Genomic DNA, 22,240 nt, shown 5'->3' on the forward strand with positions numbered 1-22,240 from the left:
TTATTTCTGTGTCTGGGAGCCAGTAAGCCACATGCATTATGGTGTGAGAGTTGACTCTGAGTGATGGGTGATTGACAGGGAAGCTGCAGGTTGAGGAGCCCTTGCTGTGATCAGACATATCTGAGAGGGTTTCTTACTTACAGCAAACTATATACATCTGCAATTGGATTGGTTATCAGTTCACAAATACATTCCCAGAGCGAATCACAAAAGAAATAAATGACACAGGACACAGAAGCTGCATGAGATGAAGTTTGTTTTTTACTCTTTTAATAAACAGCACTTCTCATCATTACCAGATAACATGTACAGGCCTCTCCAGGGCATCTCTGATAGGAGTGGGTCTCCAGATACATTGGTCTTACAGTCAGGATGCATTAAAGACGTGCAGGAAGGGATGAATGAGTTTGCTCTCACACACTCATTCCTTCTTCACAATCCATTGACGTTGACAACAGGGACTGTAGCCTTGCCTTCTAAAGCACTTAGGATCATATTTATACTTTTTTAGCGCCCCAGTTGCGCTAAAAAAGTATAAATATGGACCTTAGTAACATGCCAAGCCCCTCTAATAAATCTGATACTCTTACTGTTAGGCATCAGACCCTCTAGTGGTCTTGAAATCATTATTTTGCTATATGGGACTTTAATATAAACAAACTGCCAAAGATGCCAAGGAGCAGAAGTTATGATCTATGGTTAGCAATGCTAAGTAAAGGTTGCATATTGTAATATGACAGTCATTAGGTCACCTTCAGGTGAGCATTACTGACCATTAGGTCATACTCTAGTCTATACTAATATAGATTTCATCATTTAATTACACACACACACCCAGGCACATATTATAAATTAGCAGAGTTATGATGCTGTGACCAGCAATACTGCAGAAAGGTCCTCATCGCTGCTCATTCTTTCAGCAATGAAACAGACACACATCTCTCATCCACAAGGAGAAGAGGGATTACACTTGCCTGCCCTCCCTTCTTAAGAAGGAGAGAGCTGGGGATAGACAGGAATATATACACTTGAACAGAAACTGAGGTAAGGAAATTAAAGGACCTTTGCGTCAGATTGCTGCTTCCAACATTATGACCTTCTGGCAATTTGTACAATTTGTGCCTCTGATCAGCTGTGAGTCTCCTACAGCACAGATCTCTTCCCAACTATGTGTGTAGATAAAGCTGTATTAGTGAGAATAAATGTGCTCCAATAAATTATGTTATTTCATAATATTAGAAATTAAATCATTGCATTTCTTAACTTACATTTCAGTCAATCTTAATTAAACCATAATCTGACATTTTCTTCCAGCATTTAGTGAGGGGTACAGTTGCATCGCCCTCCACTTTCTGAGTAGTAAAGATTGATATTACACTTTCTATGTTTACCTCACTGAAAGATCCTCATATACTCCATGATACTATCACTTTCATTCTAACCCACAGTGTTGGTGGTATTGTTTCAATGGGGCTTCTAGTGAATGCTGGTAAATGTTATTTTCACTCCTTTACTGCTCCCTTGTTACAACATCCACTCCCTCTAAAATAAAAATGTCATCCCTACCTTACAGAGGAACTTGAAATTCAGTTCTCACTCATAAACAAACATTTCAAATTCAAATTTAAAATGTGACCTCCTGCAATTCAGTCCTATGGGTCTAGTTGTTAAAGAGTTTCTTACAATCCATTTAAATGGGGCCAGTTGTGTGTAAACATGCAGCCCCCTTATAATTCACTCCTATGGGGGGAGTTAGTGTAGTCCTTACAATGTCATCCTATTCAGTAGCTTCTCTGCTCATTGGTCAGCAATCAGTTGACCAGTCTGTCTGTTGTCTCATAAGATATGGTCAATGCCATCACTTCTGACCAATCAGCATCACAGCCGCATACCTTAACGCCACGATACGCGTGGTCCTACACACCCAAACATCAGTTACAAGGATCTGACGGATGTGGATCGGTCACAAGCGTCCTGGCCCATATGCTGCATCTAATTTAAGTTGGGACCACCCACGGCATTAAAACACCTATTTGTGCATCTCCGTGTGCAATTGGGGTACATCTGCGCGGCTCTGTCTGTTTGTTGGCTGTGCCTACTCGAACACTGGAGTGTCATTTACCCAAGCACCCTCTGGGCAGCATAGGGTAGGGAGAGGCACTGATATATCACCTGTACGTTCAACCTTTGACTACTATCTCCTACCTGTGCAGGTCCGGGTGTCATTTTGTGGATGCCTGTGGATAGACTGTGGACACTCGGGCGAGGTCGTCACCCTCCCTAGGAGTGGGTTGTGCTTTGCTCTCTTCCTGAGTTCCGGAAGAGACAGTCAGGTGGGAGATGGAGTGCATTTTCCATCTTCAGAGACTGGTTCTTGTGCTATGTCCGCCATCACCCCTACCTTCATTATACAGACATAGAGGCCTTCATTTACGGGGATTTGGCATGGGGCAGCTCAACAAGTCACCTTCCTGCGGTGCCCTATGCCAAAGTGAAGTGGCAGGAATGCACTGTATCTATGTGATACAGTGCATTCCTGTCCTTTCCTCCTGAGCTGGGGCCGCTTGGGCAGCCTAGCGCCAACGTAGGCACCCTTGCACCATAGTTCAAGGGCGGCTGTGTTGTCGGGAGCATTGTTGTTGTGCAGGAAGGGGCACCTTCCTATACAAAATCAATCCTGAGAGCCATTTTCCTCTATGTGCGCTGCGGAATGCAGCGCACATGGAAAAAGGAAAAAAGAGAAGAAATACAAATATTTGTCCTCGTTAGGCCTCATCTCTGGAGGCGTAAGGTTTTGGCACATCCCCAAGTTTACATGGTTTTGTAAATCTGGGAACCGTCAAAATCCATGGGTGTTGTGTTGGAAAACCCACTGCGATGCCCATGGAACGCCTCCTGAGTGTAGAGTGAGGCAACAGTTTGTGCTGCCTTGCCTTACTCCATATCTATGAGGCCATACAAAGCCACACAAAGTGGCGTTGTCTGGCCTCACAGATATGATTTTGTAGTCTGGGCCACCGGAGCATCACAAAAACTGACACTCCAGTGGCGCAAGGTGCTCCTAAATATGCCCCGAAGCCTCTCCATCCCTCGAACTGCCCCTCTGACCTTGTCCTTCCATTTCTCCAACTACACACCTTGTGCTGTTGTCCCCCGGAAGCACTTAGCCTTCACTGTGCTGCATTCACTGACCACTCACCCTCTTCAGCAGAAGGCCACTCTTCAGTCAGCATCACTCAGCTCGATGTAGTTCTCTCATGTCACACTTCACGCCTACCCCGTGCAGCACTCCCAGGCACACTCACTCCACAGCAAAGCTGTATCCCCAGTATCAGCAGTTACGCCCCCTCCCTTGTGCAACACACCCTGCAAAGCTCTCTTACCGAAACAAGTTCCCCAATGAAACCCTTTCTCCAAAGAAACCTTGTACTCAATTCAGCACCCTCCTAGCACAATATCCGCAGTAATGCCTCCTCCCCATAGCATCACTCTTCGCTGTAAAGCTCGCTCCCCAGTCAGCTCCCTCCAAGATCAACACTTTCGCCTTTATAGCTCTCTTCGCAGTACTTCTTACGCTCTAGGACTGCACTGTCCCCAGTACATTTCTCCCCCAAGAAATGGCCCTACACATAGTTACATTGCTGAGTCCAGCATGATCTTGGCCAGTCCCTGGCCACAGTGGTAAGACACCCCTCCCCCTCCCCCCCCCATCCCCAGAGTGCACCAGTCTAGACCATGATTCCATCTCTTATAATGCCATCAGTGAATGCAAGTGCCGGACACAGTGTTGGGCTGCCTTAATTGTATACAATCCAGGTCACAGATACAGCACTGGATGCTTAATGTGAACACCCCAGGGCACAGGCGCCACGCTGACCATGCCAGCAGTATATATAGTGCCACTTATAGCACTGAGGCCTCTTTTATTGTATACAACCCAGGCCACAGGGGCAATGTTGGGAAAAAGTCTGTTGCTATATACAGGCCACAGGTGAAATGGTGAGATCACCTTTAGTCTATACAGGTCAGGCCACAACCATAGCACTGAGGCTGCTTTTAGAGTCAACATCCCATGCCACAGTCGCAGTGGTAAGAGCACCTTCAGTGTATAAAATCCACCACTGCCGCAGCACAGCAACCGTCTCCGTTACAGGTATTATGGGTTATGTGCCTGCAAAGTAGATTTAGGAAAAATATTTTACATCAGATGTACTGGTAAATCACCAGGTGACTGTCCTCCAGGGAGTCACTCACTACAGAGAGACACAGATGCTTCTGCTCACTTGGCCAACCCCCACTGGTCAGCATCTGTGCACCCACAAGAGCCCATGCCCCTCAATGTGCGCACACATGACCCCACATAGCTCACAGGGAAGACCACTGCAGTGAGGCCTAGTACACTGACTGCTGGGGTAAATCCGAAGGGGTCCTTTCTGCTCCCCTTCCTCTAACCTTTTTTGCCCAGGCCTTCTTAGTACAGGTTAGCTCCTCTTCACTTTACAAGCAGCTCTGCCCATGCACAGCCAGCCACTAGAACACATTACACAGTATGTACATGGACAGGAGCCTGGCGCCCCTGCCGTCTGTCCGCCGCCTACTCCAGGTAGATGTCTTCTGTGGGACAGGTGTACTCCACAAACTCCTTGTAGAAGAGCTGGAAGGCCCGTCTGTAAGAGAGGGAGAGAGGGGGGGAGACAGTTAAGACTGATGGTGTGAGGGAAAAATTAACATCCATACCTGCAAACTCTGAGATTTGCTGGTGACAGCCTTTAGCCATATAACTAGTGGGTTTGGCCTGTAATTTCTGAGGAAGAAGGAATCAGTTGTGCTATACAAAAATGGAAATGTCTATACCTAATATACAGTCTCTGTGTCATTCACACGTATAGTCATTATGCAAAAAGTAGATTACATGAAGTTTAATAGGTTAATGAATGCCCTAATAGAGTGAATAAAGAAAATGGTACTTATCTGTAACCACTGGTTTCCAGCTCGTTCGCTTGAAGATTTACTTGCTGTGCACTCTCCCACCATGTAGGGCTCAGACTACTAGTTTGTTTTTCTTGAAATCATTTGTGTCTGCTTCATGCACGACACCCACGGCTTGTAATCAAAACATCCTGAAGCCAGTGATATAACAGGACTTCAGAACTTCCTCAGATTATAGGCCTTTTGCCCCAATCTGCTCTTCTGTTGCTCAGCTTGTTTTAGCAATTATCTTTCTCTTCTGTTACACCAGGTGGAGTGATGGGATCACACGTGAATCTGCAGAAGAGCAATCTGCAAACCAAGCATTACAAATAATAATAATTTGTTTGCAGCCTGTGTCCACTGCACATTCACATGCTGTTCATAGACTATAAAGCAGTAACTTTATCCTGCCTAAAGCACTAGTGGGAGCAAAGGGAAAGCAAGCAATGGTTTTAGAACCTATGTGTGTGAAAACATCTCTATTAATGAGAATATCAGTGCTTAGTAAACGTGTACAGAGTACCATGTAGCTGATCTACAGATGTCCACTATCAGGATGCTGCCTGATGTGGCCATTGTTTCTCCCTTCTAATGTTTAGAACGTGAGCTTGTGGACCTTGAACGATCCGATGGGTGCATGTAGGAAAGTACCATCTTGCCTGGCATGTTACCCCCATATTTCACTGTATATATGTTGTTTTAGTCTATGTGTCACTGGGACCCTGCCAGGCAGGGCCCAAGTGCTCATACGTATGTGCCCTGTATGTGTTCCCTGTGTGATGCCTAACTGTCTCACTGAGGCTCTGCTAACCAGAACCTCAGTGGTTATGCTCTCTCTGCTTTCCAAATTTGTCACTAACAGGCTAGTGACTAAATTTACCAATTCACATTGGCATACAGGTACACCCATATAATTCCCTAGTATATGGTACTGAGGTACCCAAGGTATTGGGGTTCCAGGAGATCCCTATGGGCTGCAGCATTTCTTTTGCCACCCATAGGGAGATCTGACAATTCTTACACAGGCCTGCCAGTGCAGCCTGAGTGAAATAACTTCTGATAGGCTCTTACCTTTCTTACTAGCCTATCCTCCTTACTAGATAGCCAAACCTCCTTTTCTAGCTATTTAGGGTCTCTGCTTTGGGGAATTCTTCAGATACCGAATGCAAGAGCTCATCAGAGTTCCTCTGCATTTCTCTCTTCACCTTCTGCCAAAGGATCGACTGCTGACTGCTCAGGACGCCTGCAAAAACGCAACAAAGTAGCAAAGACGACTACTGCAACCTTGTATCGCTTCATCCTGCCGGCTTTCTCGCCTGTTCCCTGGTGGTGCATGCTCTGGGGGTAGCCTGCCTCCTCCCTGCACCAGAAGCTCTGAAGAAATCTCCTGTGGGTCGACGGAATCTTCCTCCTGCAACCGCAGGCAACAAAAGACTGCATCACCGGTCCTCTGGCTCCCCTTGTGCATCACGATGAGCGTGGTCCCTGGAACTCAGCAACTCTGTCCAAGTGACTCCCACAGTCCAGTGACTCTTCAGTGCAAGTTTGGTGGAGGTAAGTCCTTGCCTCCCCACGCTAGATTGCATTGCTGGGTACCGTGTGATTTGCAGCTGCTCCGGCTCCTGTGCAAGCTCCTGTGCAAGGCTTGTTTGCGGTCTTTCTGCGTGGGAACACCTCTGCAAGCTTCTTCACGACGTGGGACATCCATCCTCCAAAGGGGAAGTTCCTAGTCCTCTTCGTTCTTGCAGAACACCAAGCTTCTTCCACCCGGTGGCAGCTTCCTTGCACCCTCAGCTGGCATTTCCTGGGCATCTGCCCACTTTCGACACTGTTGCGACTGTTGGACCTGGTCCCCTTGTCTTACAGGTACTGAGGTCCGGAAATCCTCTGTTGTTGCTTTGCTGGTGTTGGTCTTCCTTGCAGAATCCCCCTATCACGACTTCTGTGCACTCTGGGGGTTGTAGGTGCACTTTACACCTACTTTTCAGGGTCTTGGGGTGGGCTATTTTTCTAACCCTCACTGTTTTCTTACAGTCCCAGCGACCTTCTACAAGCTCACATAGGTTTGGGGTCCATTCGTGGTTCGTATTCCACTTTTGGAGTATATGGTTTGTGTTGCCCCTATACCTATGTGCTCCTATTGCAATCTATTGTGACTGTACATTGCTTGCATTACTCCCTTTTGCTATTACTGCATATTTTTGGTATTGTGTACATATATCTTGTGTATATTTGGCATCCTCATACTGAGGGTACTCACTGAGATACTTTGGCATATTGTCATAAAAATAAAGTACCTTTATTTTTAGTATATCTGTGTATTGTGTTTTCTTATGATATTGTGCATATGACACCAGTGGTACAGTAGGAGCTTTACATGTCTCCTAGTTCAGCCTAAGCTGCTCTGCTATAGCTACCTTCTATCAGCCTAAGCTGCTAGAAACACCTCTTTTACACTAATAAGGGATAACTGGACCTGGTACAGAGTGTAAGTACCCCTTGGTACCCACTACAAGCCAGGCCAGCCTCCTACGGTGCATGCAAAGCAGTTGTGTATGCAGGATGCAGTACATCTGGCCATATGGTACAAACTATTTTGGGCCTGATTTATATGTTGGGGGAACAGATACCCCATTGCAGCAGTTACGGAATACCTTTCCCGCCAACATATTGGTGTGCCTGCCAAATTTAAAAGTGGGCGGACCATAGTTTGGCAACGGTGGAGACTACTTAATTTTCGCCATGGCCAAACTTCTCCGATGGCCCAGAGGGAGTAAAGGCCATCAGGGAATTGGCTTTACATCCAGAAGCCCACTTTAGATGGACAGATAGCTGTTTTTTTACTGCTCATCACCGCCAGGAAAACCCTAAAGGTAGGAGTCAGTAAAAACATAGAAATGCCCCTCTCACCATGGTGATGACTCCAATGGCGAGGGAGGTATTGTTTTTTTTTTCATTTTCAAAAACAAAATCCGCTTTGGAGTTTTGTTTTTGAAAAAAAAACCCTGTAACCTTGCCGTACTGCTCTGTCATGTTTTGCGGAGCCATACGTCAAAGTTACTATGTATTCATAGGATGCACCTTCACGATGGTTCCTGTGAGTGCTAGAAATGTCCACCGGCCTGACTGACATTTCTAAATTTGGCTGTCGGGACTTCCGCCTGGGCGATGGATTAAAATACCGTTGCCCTGGCGGAGGACGGCTTGCCTGCTTACAATTGAATCAGGCCCTTAGAGTCATAAATAGAATACCTGGCAGCCTTCCTGGCATCAAACATGTGCAAGGAGCGCACTGGCATCTTGTATGGAAGTGGTAACACTATTGTCTGACTAATGTGAAATGGTGACACCCTTTGGCAAGATTTTGAGTACACACTGCACTTTACATATCCTTTATTTTTTGCAAGGTTATGTAATTAACCAACTCTACATAATGAAGTGATGACCACTTAAGATACCCCCTTTGAAGAGAACTCTGAGATGAACAAGAGTGCATTGGTTAAAACGGTGGCCCATGAGACTTTTGAGGACATCTTTTAAATCCGATGGAGGAGTGGAAATTCTTCTAGGTGGGATCACGTGTTTCAGACGTTCCCTGGGGGCCAAAAGTGGTAATGTCAATGAAAAACACATTGGGCCCGGTTCACAAAGTTAAACGTAAACCAAAAGTCCAAGTTTGGACCTGAAGTCTAAGCTTAGACCTAAAGTTTAACTTTATTAATAGTAAAGTTAGACTTTAGGTCTAAACACAGGCTTCAGGTCTAAACTTTTGGCCTAAGTTTACCTTAGTGAATTGGGCCCATTGTCTTTAGAGTGAGGTTGGTGCATAAGGAGGTAACTAACCATGTTTGAGGTGGTGTAGTAGAAACAACGTGGGGGTATCTACTCAATTGCTCCCCTTGACAAGTATGGATGACTGGAATGGTAAAGAGTGACATAACTTGGGAGCCTTTGTCCATCAAGAGATTGCGGCCACATGAAACCTAACTGATGAAAGTGAATGTTAGCTTTAACTCTGACCGTGGGTGGATAGTTGTATTGGTTGTGAGTCTGGTACCATATACTAAACACTGCCATAAGGCCCAATACAACATCTGAGTTGTCTGTCTGCATATATCCTTTGAAACCTCAATATTAAATTTTTCTGGAAATTTAAGTGGCAACATTCTAAATCTTCAGGAAACCGGCTGCTAAACCTTGTGACTGAAGCTGGGTGAGCGACTCCACTATTCTGCACTGTCATGAACCGAGGAACTATGGGCAGTTTATGATGCACTAAAGACATATTCATCACATGGGGGTACCACGCCTGTCTAGCCCATGCTGGTACAATTAAGATTAAAGTCATATACGACTTCCTGCATTTGTTCAGTACCCATGGGATGAGTGGGTTGTATGTAGGACTATTTTTGTGCAGAAAAGGGAAACTTCCTTCACAAAAGCAATCCATGGAGGTGATTTCCTCTCTCTATGTGTGCTGCAGAATGCATGGAAAGAGGAAACAATTGTTGCACCTGCCCTGGAGAGGCGTAAGGTTTTGACGCATTCCCAGGTTTACAGAGCCTTGTAAATCTGGGAATGCATTAAAGACAATGGGTGTTGCGTGGGAAATCCCACCGCAACACCCATAGATGGCTCCCCTGACACACAGTATGGCAACGCAGGGACTTGTGCTGCGTTGCCTTACACCACATCTGGGCGGCCATGTTAAGCCACGCCGCGCGGCTCTGCAAGGCCTCGTAGATATGGGTCTGCACTCTGCGCCGCTGGAGCGTCCGGTGGTGCATGGGGCTTGTAAATATGCCCCCTAGTGTTTCGTTAAGATGCCAACCAATCCTGTCTACTGGTCTGTCGGTTATGTTTCCCTATACGTCCGGTGGGAACCCACAACTATTAGCAAAGCATGTCTTTTAATGACTGAGGCTGGGCTCAGGTGCCGTATCTTCTCCATTCACTGATCAATAAAGATGGAGATGTCTTTCCTTAATCCACAATATCATAAACCCTTTTTCTTAAACTTATCTTGAAGAGGGAAATGCAGTGCTTAACCAGCACTCAGTTTTGAGGACCAGAACTTATTTTTAGCAATCATATTTTGTGCCAGAACAAGAGCAGGAAAACACACAAGAGGAAAAGAAGGAGGAAGAGAAAGACAGAAAGTGAGATAAGTGGAGAAAGCATGGATGATGGGAACCTGAAAGAGAGAGACAAAGAGGTAGGGAGTGTCTGGTGGTGGATGAAAGAGGTATAAGGTGGAATCAAGACTGTGCAGCTTTTGTATTCGGCTCTCTGATACCCATGGCGCCGCTGACAGATTCTGAGCAAACCTTTAGGATCAGCACTTAGAGGCATATTTACAAGCAGCTTGCACCACCGATGCGTCACTTTTTCTGACGCACTGTTGGAGCAGGCTGCAGACTGATAACTACAATGGCACGCAAAGCCCCTTTCATGGCTTTTCATGGCCTTGTAGATGTGGAGTAAGCCAACGTAGCGCAGGTTGCTGCGTTGCATTACTCTGTATCACAAAGTCGTTCCATGGACCTTGCAGAGGGTGTTCCCACGCAACACCCATGAATTTTGACGCATTCCCAGAATCACAACGATTCATAAACCTGGGAATGCGTCAAATGCCTACGCCTCCTCAGGGGAGGTGTGACGAGGAGAAATAACTTTATTTCTCCTCGTTTTTCCTCTATGTGTGCTGCATTGTGCAGCACACATAGAAGGAGGAAATGCCTCCACTGATTGTTTTTGTGCAGGAAGGTGTCCCTTCCTGCTCATAAACAATCATCCCAAGAAAGCAGATACCTCTGCACCATGGTGCAAGGGTATCTGCATTGGTGCAAAGCAGCCAATTGTGTGCTAGCGCAGGGAGAGAGGACAGGAATGTGCAGGAATGTACTGGATCGCATAGATACGGCACATTCCTGCCCTTTTGTTTTGACACAGGGCAGCGCAGCAAAGTGACTTGCTGCATTGCCCTACGTCAAAAAGTAGTAAATAAGCCCCTTATTGTTTGACAAATCAGGCACTGGACCTGTCTAGCTGCCAAGTAAGGATCATTTTCTGGTTGTGGATACTACATGGAAGTCCGGTTTCTTCATGACAGAGTAGCCATGCGTGTCCTGCGGGAAAGCTCTATATGCTGGGGATGTCCCCCTTGTAGCTCTATATACTGGGGATGTCACCCCTTGTAGCTCAATATACTGGGGATATCACTCCTTCTAGCTCTATATACTGGGGATGTCACCCCTTGTAGCTCAATGTACTGGGGCTGTCACCCCTTGTAGCTCTATATACTGGGGATGCCACCCCTTGTAGCTCCATATACTGGGGATATCACTCCTTGTACCTTAAGTGGATTTCAAATGTCTCCTTACCTTGATATAGAACACTGGGGAGCAAAAGGACCTCTGTCCTGTCCCTGCCCTAACCCTGTCTGCTGAAAGCACTGCAGGTTTAGACATTTTCCACAAAACTTTCCAACCGAATAGAGGAAGACCGTAACCTCTGCTCCTCTTCTGATTGAGATAGTTTTTCCCACTGTGATAACTCAGTACTCTCAACATCCGAGCCATCGTCTGTGGTGCCAAAACCCAAATCCTGCAACCACCAAATCCTAGGAGGGGCCCTCCAGAGACAGATTTCAATATCATGGCGTAACAGGTCCATTGCTTCTCTTTTCAAGTATTTGACGCATAACCAGAACAGTCCTGACAATTTGTATTGTTGTGATCCAATTTGAGACATAAATGTCACACACTTGTCGTTTCTAGTCTCTTCCTGTGTGTCTGCTATAAGCACAATGGCACAAAATAGACTCCAAAGATGGCGGCCGTGTAGTGGCGCACTGATGGCTTACGATCGATGTTATAACAAGTGATCCTCACTTTGCCTATGGTGACTCCCAAATTCATTTTTATTTTACCTTCTTTCTGGAACCGGCTATTAAATGGCGGAATAATGCACAGCATGTTACTTGCAGAATAGATTATTGCTGCAGAAACTGAAACACAACGACTCAATCAAGGGCAGATGTAGATGTAATGGGAGGTCTAGAGTTTCTCGTGTCACCATCGCCCTAGGAAATGTAGGGATCTTCTTGAGGACAAGCCTCCAGTGATCTAGGAGATTTGTGGCCTGAGACGCTGCACCGCTTCCCAAACACCGCCTCTGGCCTGTGCGCTGCAGCGCGTGTCAGTCCGCTGCCATGGTCCATGCTCCATGCGCGGCAGTTGTTACCCTAAAGCACCACTTGATGAACGACAATTATCGTCGCTTTCAGTGAAATAAAATGCATTTAACAGGGTGACATTATACTAGCCATGGATGTCATTTAGAGGTCGCCAGGGGTCGCAGTTGCAACCCCTGCCTTGCCCTTTGCGACCACTAATACTGCCTTTGCGATGCCTGGCCCCAGAGGTGGCAAATTCAGTGCCAAGAACACAGGGGCAGCTCATGGTTATGGGCGTCAGTTGGGGTCCACTCTCTTTCTTTTCTCTACATTTTTGATTACACTAATAATGAATAATAGTATACTTTTCACCATTAGTTTAATAAAAATGGAGTGCAATTAGCTGGAATATGGCCCTCCATGGCAGCTGAGGGAAGTAAAAAAATGCTTCTAAATGTATGTTCTGTGCGTGCTTGCGGATGAGAGCATTAACATAACAAAACTTGAGAGGGCCTCCCTGAAAAACTAGATAGAGGGGCCACCCCATCTCACTCAGTCAGGAGCTCTCAGGTCAGGGTACTGTGCAGAGGGGGCCCATGTTACGCCACTGGATAAGAGTGTGTTTATGCAAAAGAGAGTGTATGTAAGTGTGAATTTGTACATATAGAAGCTTGTGTGTGAATAAAAGTGGAGGTCAAAGTGCGTGTGATGTCACTTCCCCTACCACTGGCATTTCGGTGAATTGATGTCCATGATGCTAACATTCTAGTTTAGCTGTTCAGGTTGTTTTTGTTCTACATGAATTATTTGAAAATTAATTGATCCCATTCTACTCTGTACGAGAAAGGCCTCACCCAACCTCAGTAGGTACAGCAGTTACATTTGTTAACAGCAGCATTTCGGTGAATTGATGTCCATGATGCTAACATTCTAGTTTAGCTGTTCAGGTTGTTTTTGTTCTACATGAATTATTTGAAAATTAATTGATCCCATTCTACTCTGTACGAGAAAGGCCTCACCCAACCTCAGTAGGTACAGCAGTTACATTTGTTAACAGGCACAGGGCCTAGTTTAGATCCTCTTGGTGTCCTGTCAAAGGCTGTGACAGCGGGCCAGAAAAGACCGTCAAGTTGAACTCATCTTGTTTGGGGTCAAGGGCAACAAGTTTTTATGTTTACTTTGTCTTTGGGACAAGTGGGCCCAACCCCCTACAGCACAAACCCTTTGGCTGCCTGTTTACAGAGAGTGGAATTCTCTGCAGTTGAGGTAATGTGTTTCCAAAAGATAATGCTGTCCGAACTTGTATTTATGGTTCATTATTTGAAAGCCTTCATTATTAGGGTGAGTGCTGTAAATAAATGTTTTAAGGTCACACTTCACTACTGACGTTGGTTCCAGTACAAAAAAAAAAAAACGTGTACACACATGTTTGAAAAGTTTAGGCTAAGAGGCTAAGTATAATGCTCCCAGAATGCTCTCTGATTATATGCAAATGAAGTGTCATTTAGTAAAATGTGTTGATGCATGCTAGTATTTCCCAAAAATATTTCTAATGGAAAATCAGTGTAACCATTTTCAACACGATTATGGGAAGCATGAAAATAAACAAACACTGACAAAGCCAACTGATCTAACATATTTTTATAAGTCTTTTAGTTTCATCAATGCGTGTCTTGTTTTGACATGGCTTTTGTAACACTTTATTGTTGTAGGAGCTACCAGGCCCTCAACATTGTAACAAACATTGGCAAACCCCCCCCAAAAAAGTTTTTGAACTCTTAAAGCACACGTTGCCACCAGCGGCATAACAAAGGCCCCTCAGCCGCCCTCCAGAGGGCCCCTTCAGCACAGCACCTGCCCTGAGTGAGTCTGGAGAGGGGGCTCCTCCATGTTCTTTCCAAAGGGGCACCCTCCAATTTCGTTACGTCACTGATTGCCACTGTAGTTCCTGACACTGAACAAAACTACTTTGTGTGGCAATATGCTCCTTGTGGAAGAGCAGAATGCGATCACTCACAGTAAAGCCAGCCGAAAGAGAGAGAAATAGAAGTTTAATAAAAACAAAATGTCTTTGTTAACTCCAGACCTAATTAGGGACCAAGACCCACATGTAGGTAGCTTTTTGCATGTCGCAAACAGCGACTTTCGCTGTTTGCGATGTGCAAAAAGCACATTGCAATGCACAAACCCAGTTTTGCGATTCAGTAACCTGGTTACTGAATCACAAAACGGGTTTGCGACTCGCAATTAGTAAGGGGTGTTCCCTTCCTAATTGCAACTCGAAGTGCAATGTAGGATTGTTTTGTGCACCCATGGTATATGTCGTACCCATATAAAATATTTGTGAACTGTATTTTAGCATGGGTAAATACGATGTGTAGATTTGCTCATGTGAAAATCTATTGAGCATTTGCAAGTTCATTTTCCCTCCAGCCACTTTCTTCCCAACCCTGGAAGAAGTTATAATTCTGCCATTGTCAGGAGTAAATGTCCAACCTTTCTTATTATGGGAAAATATTAGAGAGAAGCTGGTAAAAATCTTTAAAACATGCAGGTTAGTAGGTTTGCAGACTCAAAGGCATTCCAGCCCTGGAACTATTGCTTACTGCTTCCTCCAGCCCCAGTATGCAGATCTGCAGAAAGGTGGCAAAATAAGGAAATTGCTACAGTAGGGATTGAAACTCCAAGTATTCAAGCCCTACTATGGTAGTAGCCCTGGCATAATCAGAGAGGCTATTAATTGCTGCCATAATTTGTCGCCACACTACATGGCACCAAAGGGACAAGTAGATCTTTTTACAGGACAAGTAGATTTGAGAATCAACCTGTCCCCTGGACAAGTAGATATTTTAATAAATTCCACACCCCTGAGATGTATTGCAGCTGAGCCGCCGACTGCCACAACGGAGTGCTCTTTCTAGCCGTCGGGCTGGCGGGTTTCCACCGGTCATATTTAGATGATACAATTGTACAAGAGGGAGGTCATCGCTGGACCCAGTGGACATCGTACCGTGGCAGTGGCTGTGAAATGGCGGCGAGTCACACAAACACTCTGCCCCTGACATATGCATCTCCCTTGCATCACACACAACACAACACACCATTATCCATTGCCATTCCACCACAACACAGCACCTATATGTTGCAAACACACTTTTACGTACATCCATGACACAACATACACACACTTTTGACACTGCACCCACACAAAACCACAACTACACACTCATCTACACAAACACACGCAAGCTCAACTACACACATCATGACAATGCCTGCCACACAACATTCACTTTTATATAGCAAGCGGCAACACAACACATCACACAACATACACAACAAAATCCATGTCATATGCAAGTGGCACACATACTGACACAACCACATCACCCACCACACCTCCTTCCACCTCACACTGCCAATCGTATTGCATGCACACAGCACACATGCACGTACTGACTCACACACAACATGACATGTACAGGTCCTCTTCCAATGTGCACACATTGGCACAGTTGACAAGTGTGACTGTACCGTCATTGTGGTGCCAGCATTCATTTCAGAATGAATACTGATGCCATAATGACAGATGTGTATATGTGCAATATGTGTTGTGCACTAGTGTGTCCCCATCCTTGTCTGACCCACCTGTGTCCTCGACATATGCATGTCACAGTAATTTTTAAAAACTACTGTAGCATTTAAAGGTCTGCAGTGGTCCCGTGCTCATATGCAGTGATCCCCAATGTACACAGCCAATGCGGGTTCCCTACCTTCATGGGGGGGGTGTCATGTTTTCTCCGGGTTCCCGTGGAAGCAGTGATGGAGAGTCCTGTTCAGTCGTGTCCAGACGGAAACAGAAGTTGAATCAGGGAAAAAGGTAAGTTTTCATCACTTCTCCCCCCGCCCCAATCCGCCAAGTCAGAGTTGGAGGTCGGACCGCCACTATTTGCTTGGCAGTAAGGCACATCCATATCTGCTCGCCAGTAAGTGTAGCTGGAGTCCAGCCATCAGCTATTATTTGCTATGGCACAGTCACAGCGGATGGGAACCCATGGCAGAGTCGACGGAACTCAGGCGGGTTAAAGTCTATGGGACCACCAACATCTGATTTTGGCAGGTGGACCATCATGGCAGCGGACAGGTTTTCAGTCGGAAAACCGTCGATGGGACTGTAACCACCAACATCTAAATCAGGCCCACAGTTTGGGAAAGGAGTTGAGATGATATTTGGGAAGACGAACAGGTAGGAGGGGATATCCCCACTTAAATGTATGTATGTGTTTTACGTGTAACATGCTTTGGTCATGTTTCTTGTTAATTTACATGTAGGGTCCCCGGAGCCGGCAGTTGTTAGTTGAATAGGAATAAGAGTCTGTGTGGTTTTCTAAGTTCAAACAATGTTTAATAACGAATTCTCATTGTTAATTTATATACTAAGGTGTTTCGTTAAACATACAGTCCTTTTACATGCTAAATACATGCATTTAATTTGAAATTTTCAAACACAGATCTAGAAAATTCACATTGTGATAAATCATTTTTCATTTGAGCCTATGTTGGATAAACAATATTTTTTTTTTTATAACTGTGACCTTTGTTATCCAAGTAGGCAAGGTGTGACTTGTACCCTCATTGCGAGCGGCATCTCTGGGAGGGTACTGCTCTGCCAGATCATAAGTGGTCCAATGTACGTACATCTGAAATTACTAGGTGGGGAAACACTAGGGTTTGTTTTACTGGGTGGACGCAGAGACCTCTGGGTGAGAGAGGGTAGAGATGCAGTCTGGCCTCTACCTGACTTGCTCCAAAACCACAGCAACACTCCTCGCTGGCACACAGGACCTGCCCAGCCCCCTGATACTCACCTGACTCCCTGCACTCACTTCCTCCAGCCCCTGCAGTCCACAATCCCAGGTGGAAGGCCTCTCAGAGCAGGTGATAAATCTGACCTTATTGACACTAGAATTGGAGAGAAACCTTCAGAAAAGGCTCCGGTATTTCCAGGTCCACATGATTATTCTCCATGTGGGTGACACAAACTCACAAAGGTTGGACTTAGGTCTGGGGATACTGATCAGAATCAATAATTCCAGCCTGGTATTGGCACAAGCTAAATCACCGCAACTTGTAAAGGGCCATTACTCCTTCCTTTGCAGCCAATTATGCCATTCCAGCATTTTACTAGAGTATCCTGGGAGCCTTCGGAGAGAAAAAACGGCTCTCCAGTCACCCTGTCAAACAAAAACTTCCAACCCGCTACAAGACCTTGATGCGGCAACAGGAACTGGTTTACAAGTACTGTGGGCCTATGAAAGTACCTGCCTTGCCTGCTCTAACTACATACTTTCTACTCACCTTCATATCTATCTCCTCTTCTCCTCCCCGCTACCCTTCTCCCTGGTTACCAGCACTCTACAGCTGCCTGCAGGGGCCCACAACTTCTCCAATAATTGATTACCAATAATGGGACAGAGTAAAACCTGGCAAAGCTTCAACCCTCACAAAATGACAGAACCTGTGGCTTGTGATGATACAGGTTCACCTGTGGCACAAAACATACAGTTCTGGCCAGTGACGCATGACAGGACAGGTTCACTGCTTGGGAGGTGATGGGAAAGGCTTTATTAGTAGGAACGGTACAGTCTTCACTCCTCATGAGACACGTTTGATCTTCAGCACTTACCCTACTGACTCAGCAAGTGGTTTGGTGGATTCTTCAGAGACAAAAACGTGGCAGGCAAAGCGGTGATCAGCTGGATGTTTTGTGATGAATCCAAAATACCTGAAAGTAGAGAAAAGTGAAATTATGAGAAGATGGTGGAGTCATGAGAAGAAGTGGAGTCATGAGAAGAAGTGGAGTCATGAGAGATGATCTTGTCTGGAGAAATGGTGGAATTGTGAGAAGTGGTGGAGTCACGCGGAGGTGGAGTTATGAGAAGAATTAGTCATGCAATCAGGCGGAATCATGAGAAGAGGAGGAATCATGAGAAGAGAAGCAATCATGAGACAAGGAGCCATGTAAAGAGGATGAGTCATTAGAACAGGAGACTTGATGAGAAAGGATGGGCTTATGAGATAAAATACTTGAACCACGGCGATCACAGCTTTCCAGATTGAAGATCTGTGGTGCTCAGAGCATGCCAACACCCAGGACATGGAGTGGTCAATGCTTTCCTTGTTTGACGTCTGGGGCTCCCTCTGTTTTCTAGTCTGAGGGCTCATGATGGTCAGATTCAATGACTACGGCTATCGCAGCTTGGACTCTGGGAGCTCAGGGTATCCTGGTTTTACATAGGGCTGAAGCTGTAGTGGCATTAGAGCCTGATGGCCCAGGAACTACAGAGTTTTACAACTTTCATATCTTGTGATCCCAGGGAGCCGGGACTGTCACCTGCTCACAGCTAGGAGTCTGGGGCAGTCACAGTTTCAGAGGCTAGGTTCCTAAGGCTGCAGAATCTGAGGGCCTACAGCTGCCGTGACCTGAGGACTTCAGACCTTGATAGTCAGAGCTTAAGCAAAGGTGTAGAGTGATAGAAAGTGCAAAAAGTGGAACCAAAAAAAAGAAAAGCAAAAGTTAAAAGAGGTACAGAGTGCATCCTAGTCGGTGGAATAGACGAGAACAGATCATGTCTGAGCTACATGACTTGTCTTGGACTGCGAGCAGACATGGCAATGCCGCATAGTGTGAAGTACAGTCACGGGCTAGTCCTACTTTGGACATGAAAGGTTCTTGTGTATCTCTGCTCTTTTATCAGAAAAAAGTGTTTTATATCTACTGAAGTCATCTTCTTGTGGTGACTTCTGATGGATCTTTAGCTCTTGATTTCTCATCCAGTGAAAAGATCCAGTAACCACATTACTACATCTGTAGTTTACTATGGAGAGAGAGAGAGAGAGAACTGGCAGGAGCTGAAGAGGTGTGACCGTCTCCACGCAAGTGGCTACTGGGACACACCAAGGTCCCCAAAAATCAGACTCTGCTGGCTAACACAGTCGAAGGGTGAGTGGCCGGGACAACTTAAACGAATGATGCATACGGAAGATCTAAAGACAGCAGAAAGGGATGAGAGACAAAGGTATAAAGGAAACATGGAAGAAGGAAAATACAGAAGCAGTAGAAAATCAGACTAGGTCACAGGAAGGAAAGAAGAAACTCAGGCAAGAAATAAAATGAGTCAAGCGTTGAAGGAGGGAGTTAGAAGACATAGTGGGTGAGGTGAGAAAGGCAAAAGGTGGAATTTGTGAAGAGCAGGACGGAGAAGGATGGAGACTTACTTGTTGTTTTTTGGATGATAGCCACAAAAGGAAATGTTATTCAGCTGGAAAAAGTGGCTGCAGTTAACGACCTGCTGTAAGAAAACAAAAAGACAGGACAGTGAAAGAGGGAAGTAGGTGTCCACACTCTCTCCCACCCAACAATGATTACTCGGAAGTGTCCTCTACACGAGCCCTCCACACCCCAAAAACTCCCCTTCATTCAATTGGCTATTAGCATTTTTAGCTGTTTTGACCAATGCTAAAGTTAAAAAGAGAGCTCATCAGAAAGCAGAAATGATAGCAAGGGAAGTGTTCAAAGTCTTCACTGGCTGCCGGTGGAACAAAGGATCTGTTTCAAGGCTATGTGCATTGACCACCTTACCTTCCAAGGGAAAGGTAAGGTCATCATTCAAAACCTCCTTTCTGCCTATGTTCCAGGAAGATCTCTCGGGTCAGGCTCCCAGGGCCTAATGGTGGTACTGAAGGTTGAAAGGGCGAGAACTGGGGGTTGGTCCTTCTCATTTTTGGTCTCCAGGCTATGGATCCCCTCCCTACAGTGAATCGGAAACAGCAGTCGGAACGTTTGTTTAGAAAACTCCTCAAAACGTATCTTTTCGATGTATGAGTCCAGCCAGGGTCCACCTGACATCGGGAGACGGGGTGCTCTCCTGGTGCTGGGTGGCCCAGTTAGGGTAGCCATGCGCTATAGGAATCCCGCTTGTATTTAATGGAGGAAAAGAAGGCAGCAAAAGCCATACCATGTATGCATGGGGGAACGCATGTGTTCCCCCGGAGACAGACCACATAGCAAATACCCACCACGCACTGGGCTCTTTCGCCTCACAGTGGGGGGCACTTAAACATCAGATGGGACATTGTTAACTGAGCAGCCCTTGCAACACCATTTGCCACTTGTGGCCTTCCCGCTGAAAGTCTGCTCCTGTTGGTAGCGCTGGCAGGAGTTCCACTATCCGGAACCCCACAAACCGCTGCCCCAGTGGGTGGTGGTTAGGAGGGTTGGGTGGACGGAACATAAGTTGTTCTTTGCAGATGTCTCATCACCACCCATCAGTCATTTCCCCCTTTGTCTTTGATCATCATGCAATCTCTCATACATAAAGGACTCTGCAAGTTTGAGAACAACACAAGTAAAAAAAAATATTTTTCTAGAAATGTGTCTCCTAGTGCCTAGAAACAGCAATACCTGGACTGCTCTAAGTTAATTCAGAATGTCACATTCCTCAAAAGGCTTTGGGGCACATTTATTTGGTTTTGGCGTACAGCAGTGCAAGTCATCTTTCTGTGCTGCCCTACGCCAAAGTGAAAAGGCAGCAATACGTACAATACGGTGCCTTCCTGTCCTTTCCCCCTGTGCTGGTGCCGTTTCTGCAGCCTAGCGCCAACGCAGGCACCCATGCGCCATGGTGCAAGGGTACCTCTGTTGCATGTAGGATTGTTTTTATGCAGGGAGGGGCACCTTCCTCCCCCAAAACAATCCAGAGACAGATTTTCATGGAAAGTGGGAAAAACGAGGAGAATTAAAAATATTTCTCCTCGTTACTCCTCAACGCGGGGGACGTAAGATTCTGGCGCTTCCCCAGGTTTACATGATTTTTAAAATCCGGGACAGTGTGAAAAACCATGGGTGTTGCGTGTGAAAACCCATCGCAACGCTCGTGGAACACCTCGCTGGCGCGGAGTACGGCAGTGCAGCGACTTGCACTGCGTTGCCTTACTCCATATCTATCAGGCATTGAAAAGCAACACAAAGTGTCACTGCGTGGCCTCGTACATATGGTTCTGCAGTCTGCGCCACCGGAGCATAAAAAAAAGTGACGCTCCAGCAGCGCACGGGCTCGTATATATGCCCCTTTGCTTTCATATAGGAACTTGCACGCCAGGCTAGAGCGCGACTCTTCGCCTTCAGAACACGTAAGCACGTGTATGTATGTATGGACTTACATATGTATGTATGTATTTATGTATTATAGGTATTAGTAGAACAGGATGCCTTCGATCAAGCCCAAAAAAGTTACAGGTGTCCCACCCCAGAAGTGACGTCAGTTCCGTTACCGGGACTTCCAGGCCCCTGGGGGTCCTCCACCGAAATTGCATCACTTACAGGTGTCACATGACTGTGTTGGGTCACGTATGGTGTGACATCACCCTAGTCTTGTGCTCTTGGCCAGACCATGTGGTTATTGGGCTGTGCTAGCAGTCACGGGCCCTGCCAGATGTCTGGGGCGTTGTCACAGTCAAAACTGCAGCACTCTCGGGGGGTTTTACAGGGTGCACAGTATGTGAGTGTCTAACTAACCTATCTAGAGAGCAACAGACCCCTGATTTATAATTCTGGATCGTCAGGACCCCTTCGTATGCAGAAGTGGCTGTCTAGGTCCCTTGGAGGCTCAGGGAGGAATCCTGCAGGTGCCTTCTCAAACCCTCAGGAAGAAGCTGCCAGAGAATATCAGATGAATTCTGCCAAACACATAGAGGGTCATTCTGACCCTGGCGGCCGGTGGCCGCCAGGGCCACCGACCACGGGAGCACCGGCGACAGGCTGGCGGTGCTCCAATGAGCATTCTGACCGCGGCGGTTCAGCCGCGGTCAGAAGCGGAAAGTCAGCGGTCTCCCGCTGACTTTCCGCTGCTCTTTGGAATCCTCCATGGCTGCGGAGCGCGCTCCGCAGCCATGAGGATTCTGACCCCCCCTACCGCCATCCAGTTCATGGCGGGAAAGCCGCCATGAACAGGATGGCGGTAGGGGGGGGTCGCGGGGCCCCTGGGGGCCCCTGCCGTGCCCATGCCAATGGCATGGGCACGGCAGGGGCCC

General features: G+C 46.3%; 1 protein-coding gene across 6 annotated transcripts in view; it reads right to left on the reverse strand.

Moving 5' to 3' along the window:
* Positions 1-238: 238 nt before the first annotated feature.
* The window catches only part of MAPK8IP1 (mitogen-activated protein kinase 8 interacting protein 1), a 298,023-nt gene continuing 276,021 nt past the window's right edge, over positions 239-22,240 (reverse strand). For 3 of the 6 annotated variants that reach the window (XM_069221746.1, XM_069221751.1, XM_069221750.1), the window contains 3 exons: positions 19,427-19,500; positions 17,835-17,933; positions 241-4,667 (listed from right to left, as the gene is read on the reverse strand). In XM_069221746.1, the coding sequence (XP_069077847.1) occupies positions 4,595-4,667; positions 17,835-17,933; positions 19,427-19,500 (246 nt within the window). In that variant the 3' untranslated portion in view covers positions 241-4,594. Of the gene's footprint in view, positions 4,668-17,834; positions 17,934-19,426; positions 19,501-22,240 lie in introns of all 6 variants that reach the window. The other 3 variants (XM_069221749.1, XM_069221747.1, XM_069221748.1) reach the window with 2 other exon arrangements.

Source organism: Pleurodeles waltl, chromosome 3_1, assembly GCF_031143425.1.
Source record: "Pleurodeles waltl isolate 20211129_DDA chromosome 3_1, aPleWal1.hap1.20221129, whole genome shotgun sequence".
NCBI lineage: Eukaryota > Metazoa > Chordata > Amphibia > Caudata > Salamandridae > Pleurodeles > Pleurodeles waltl.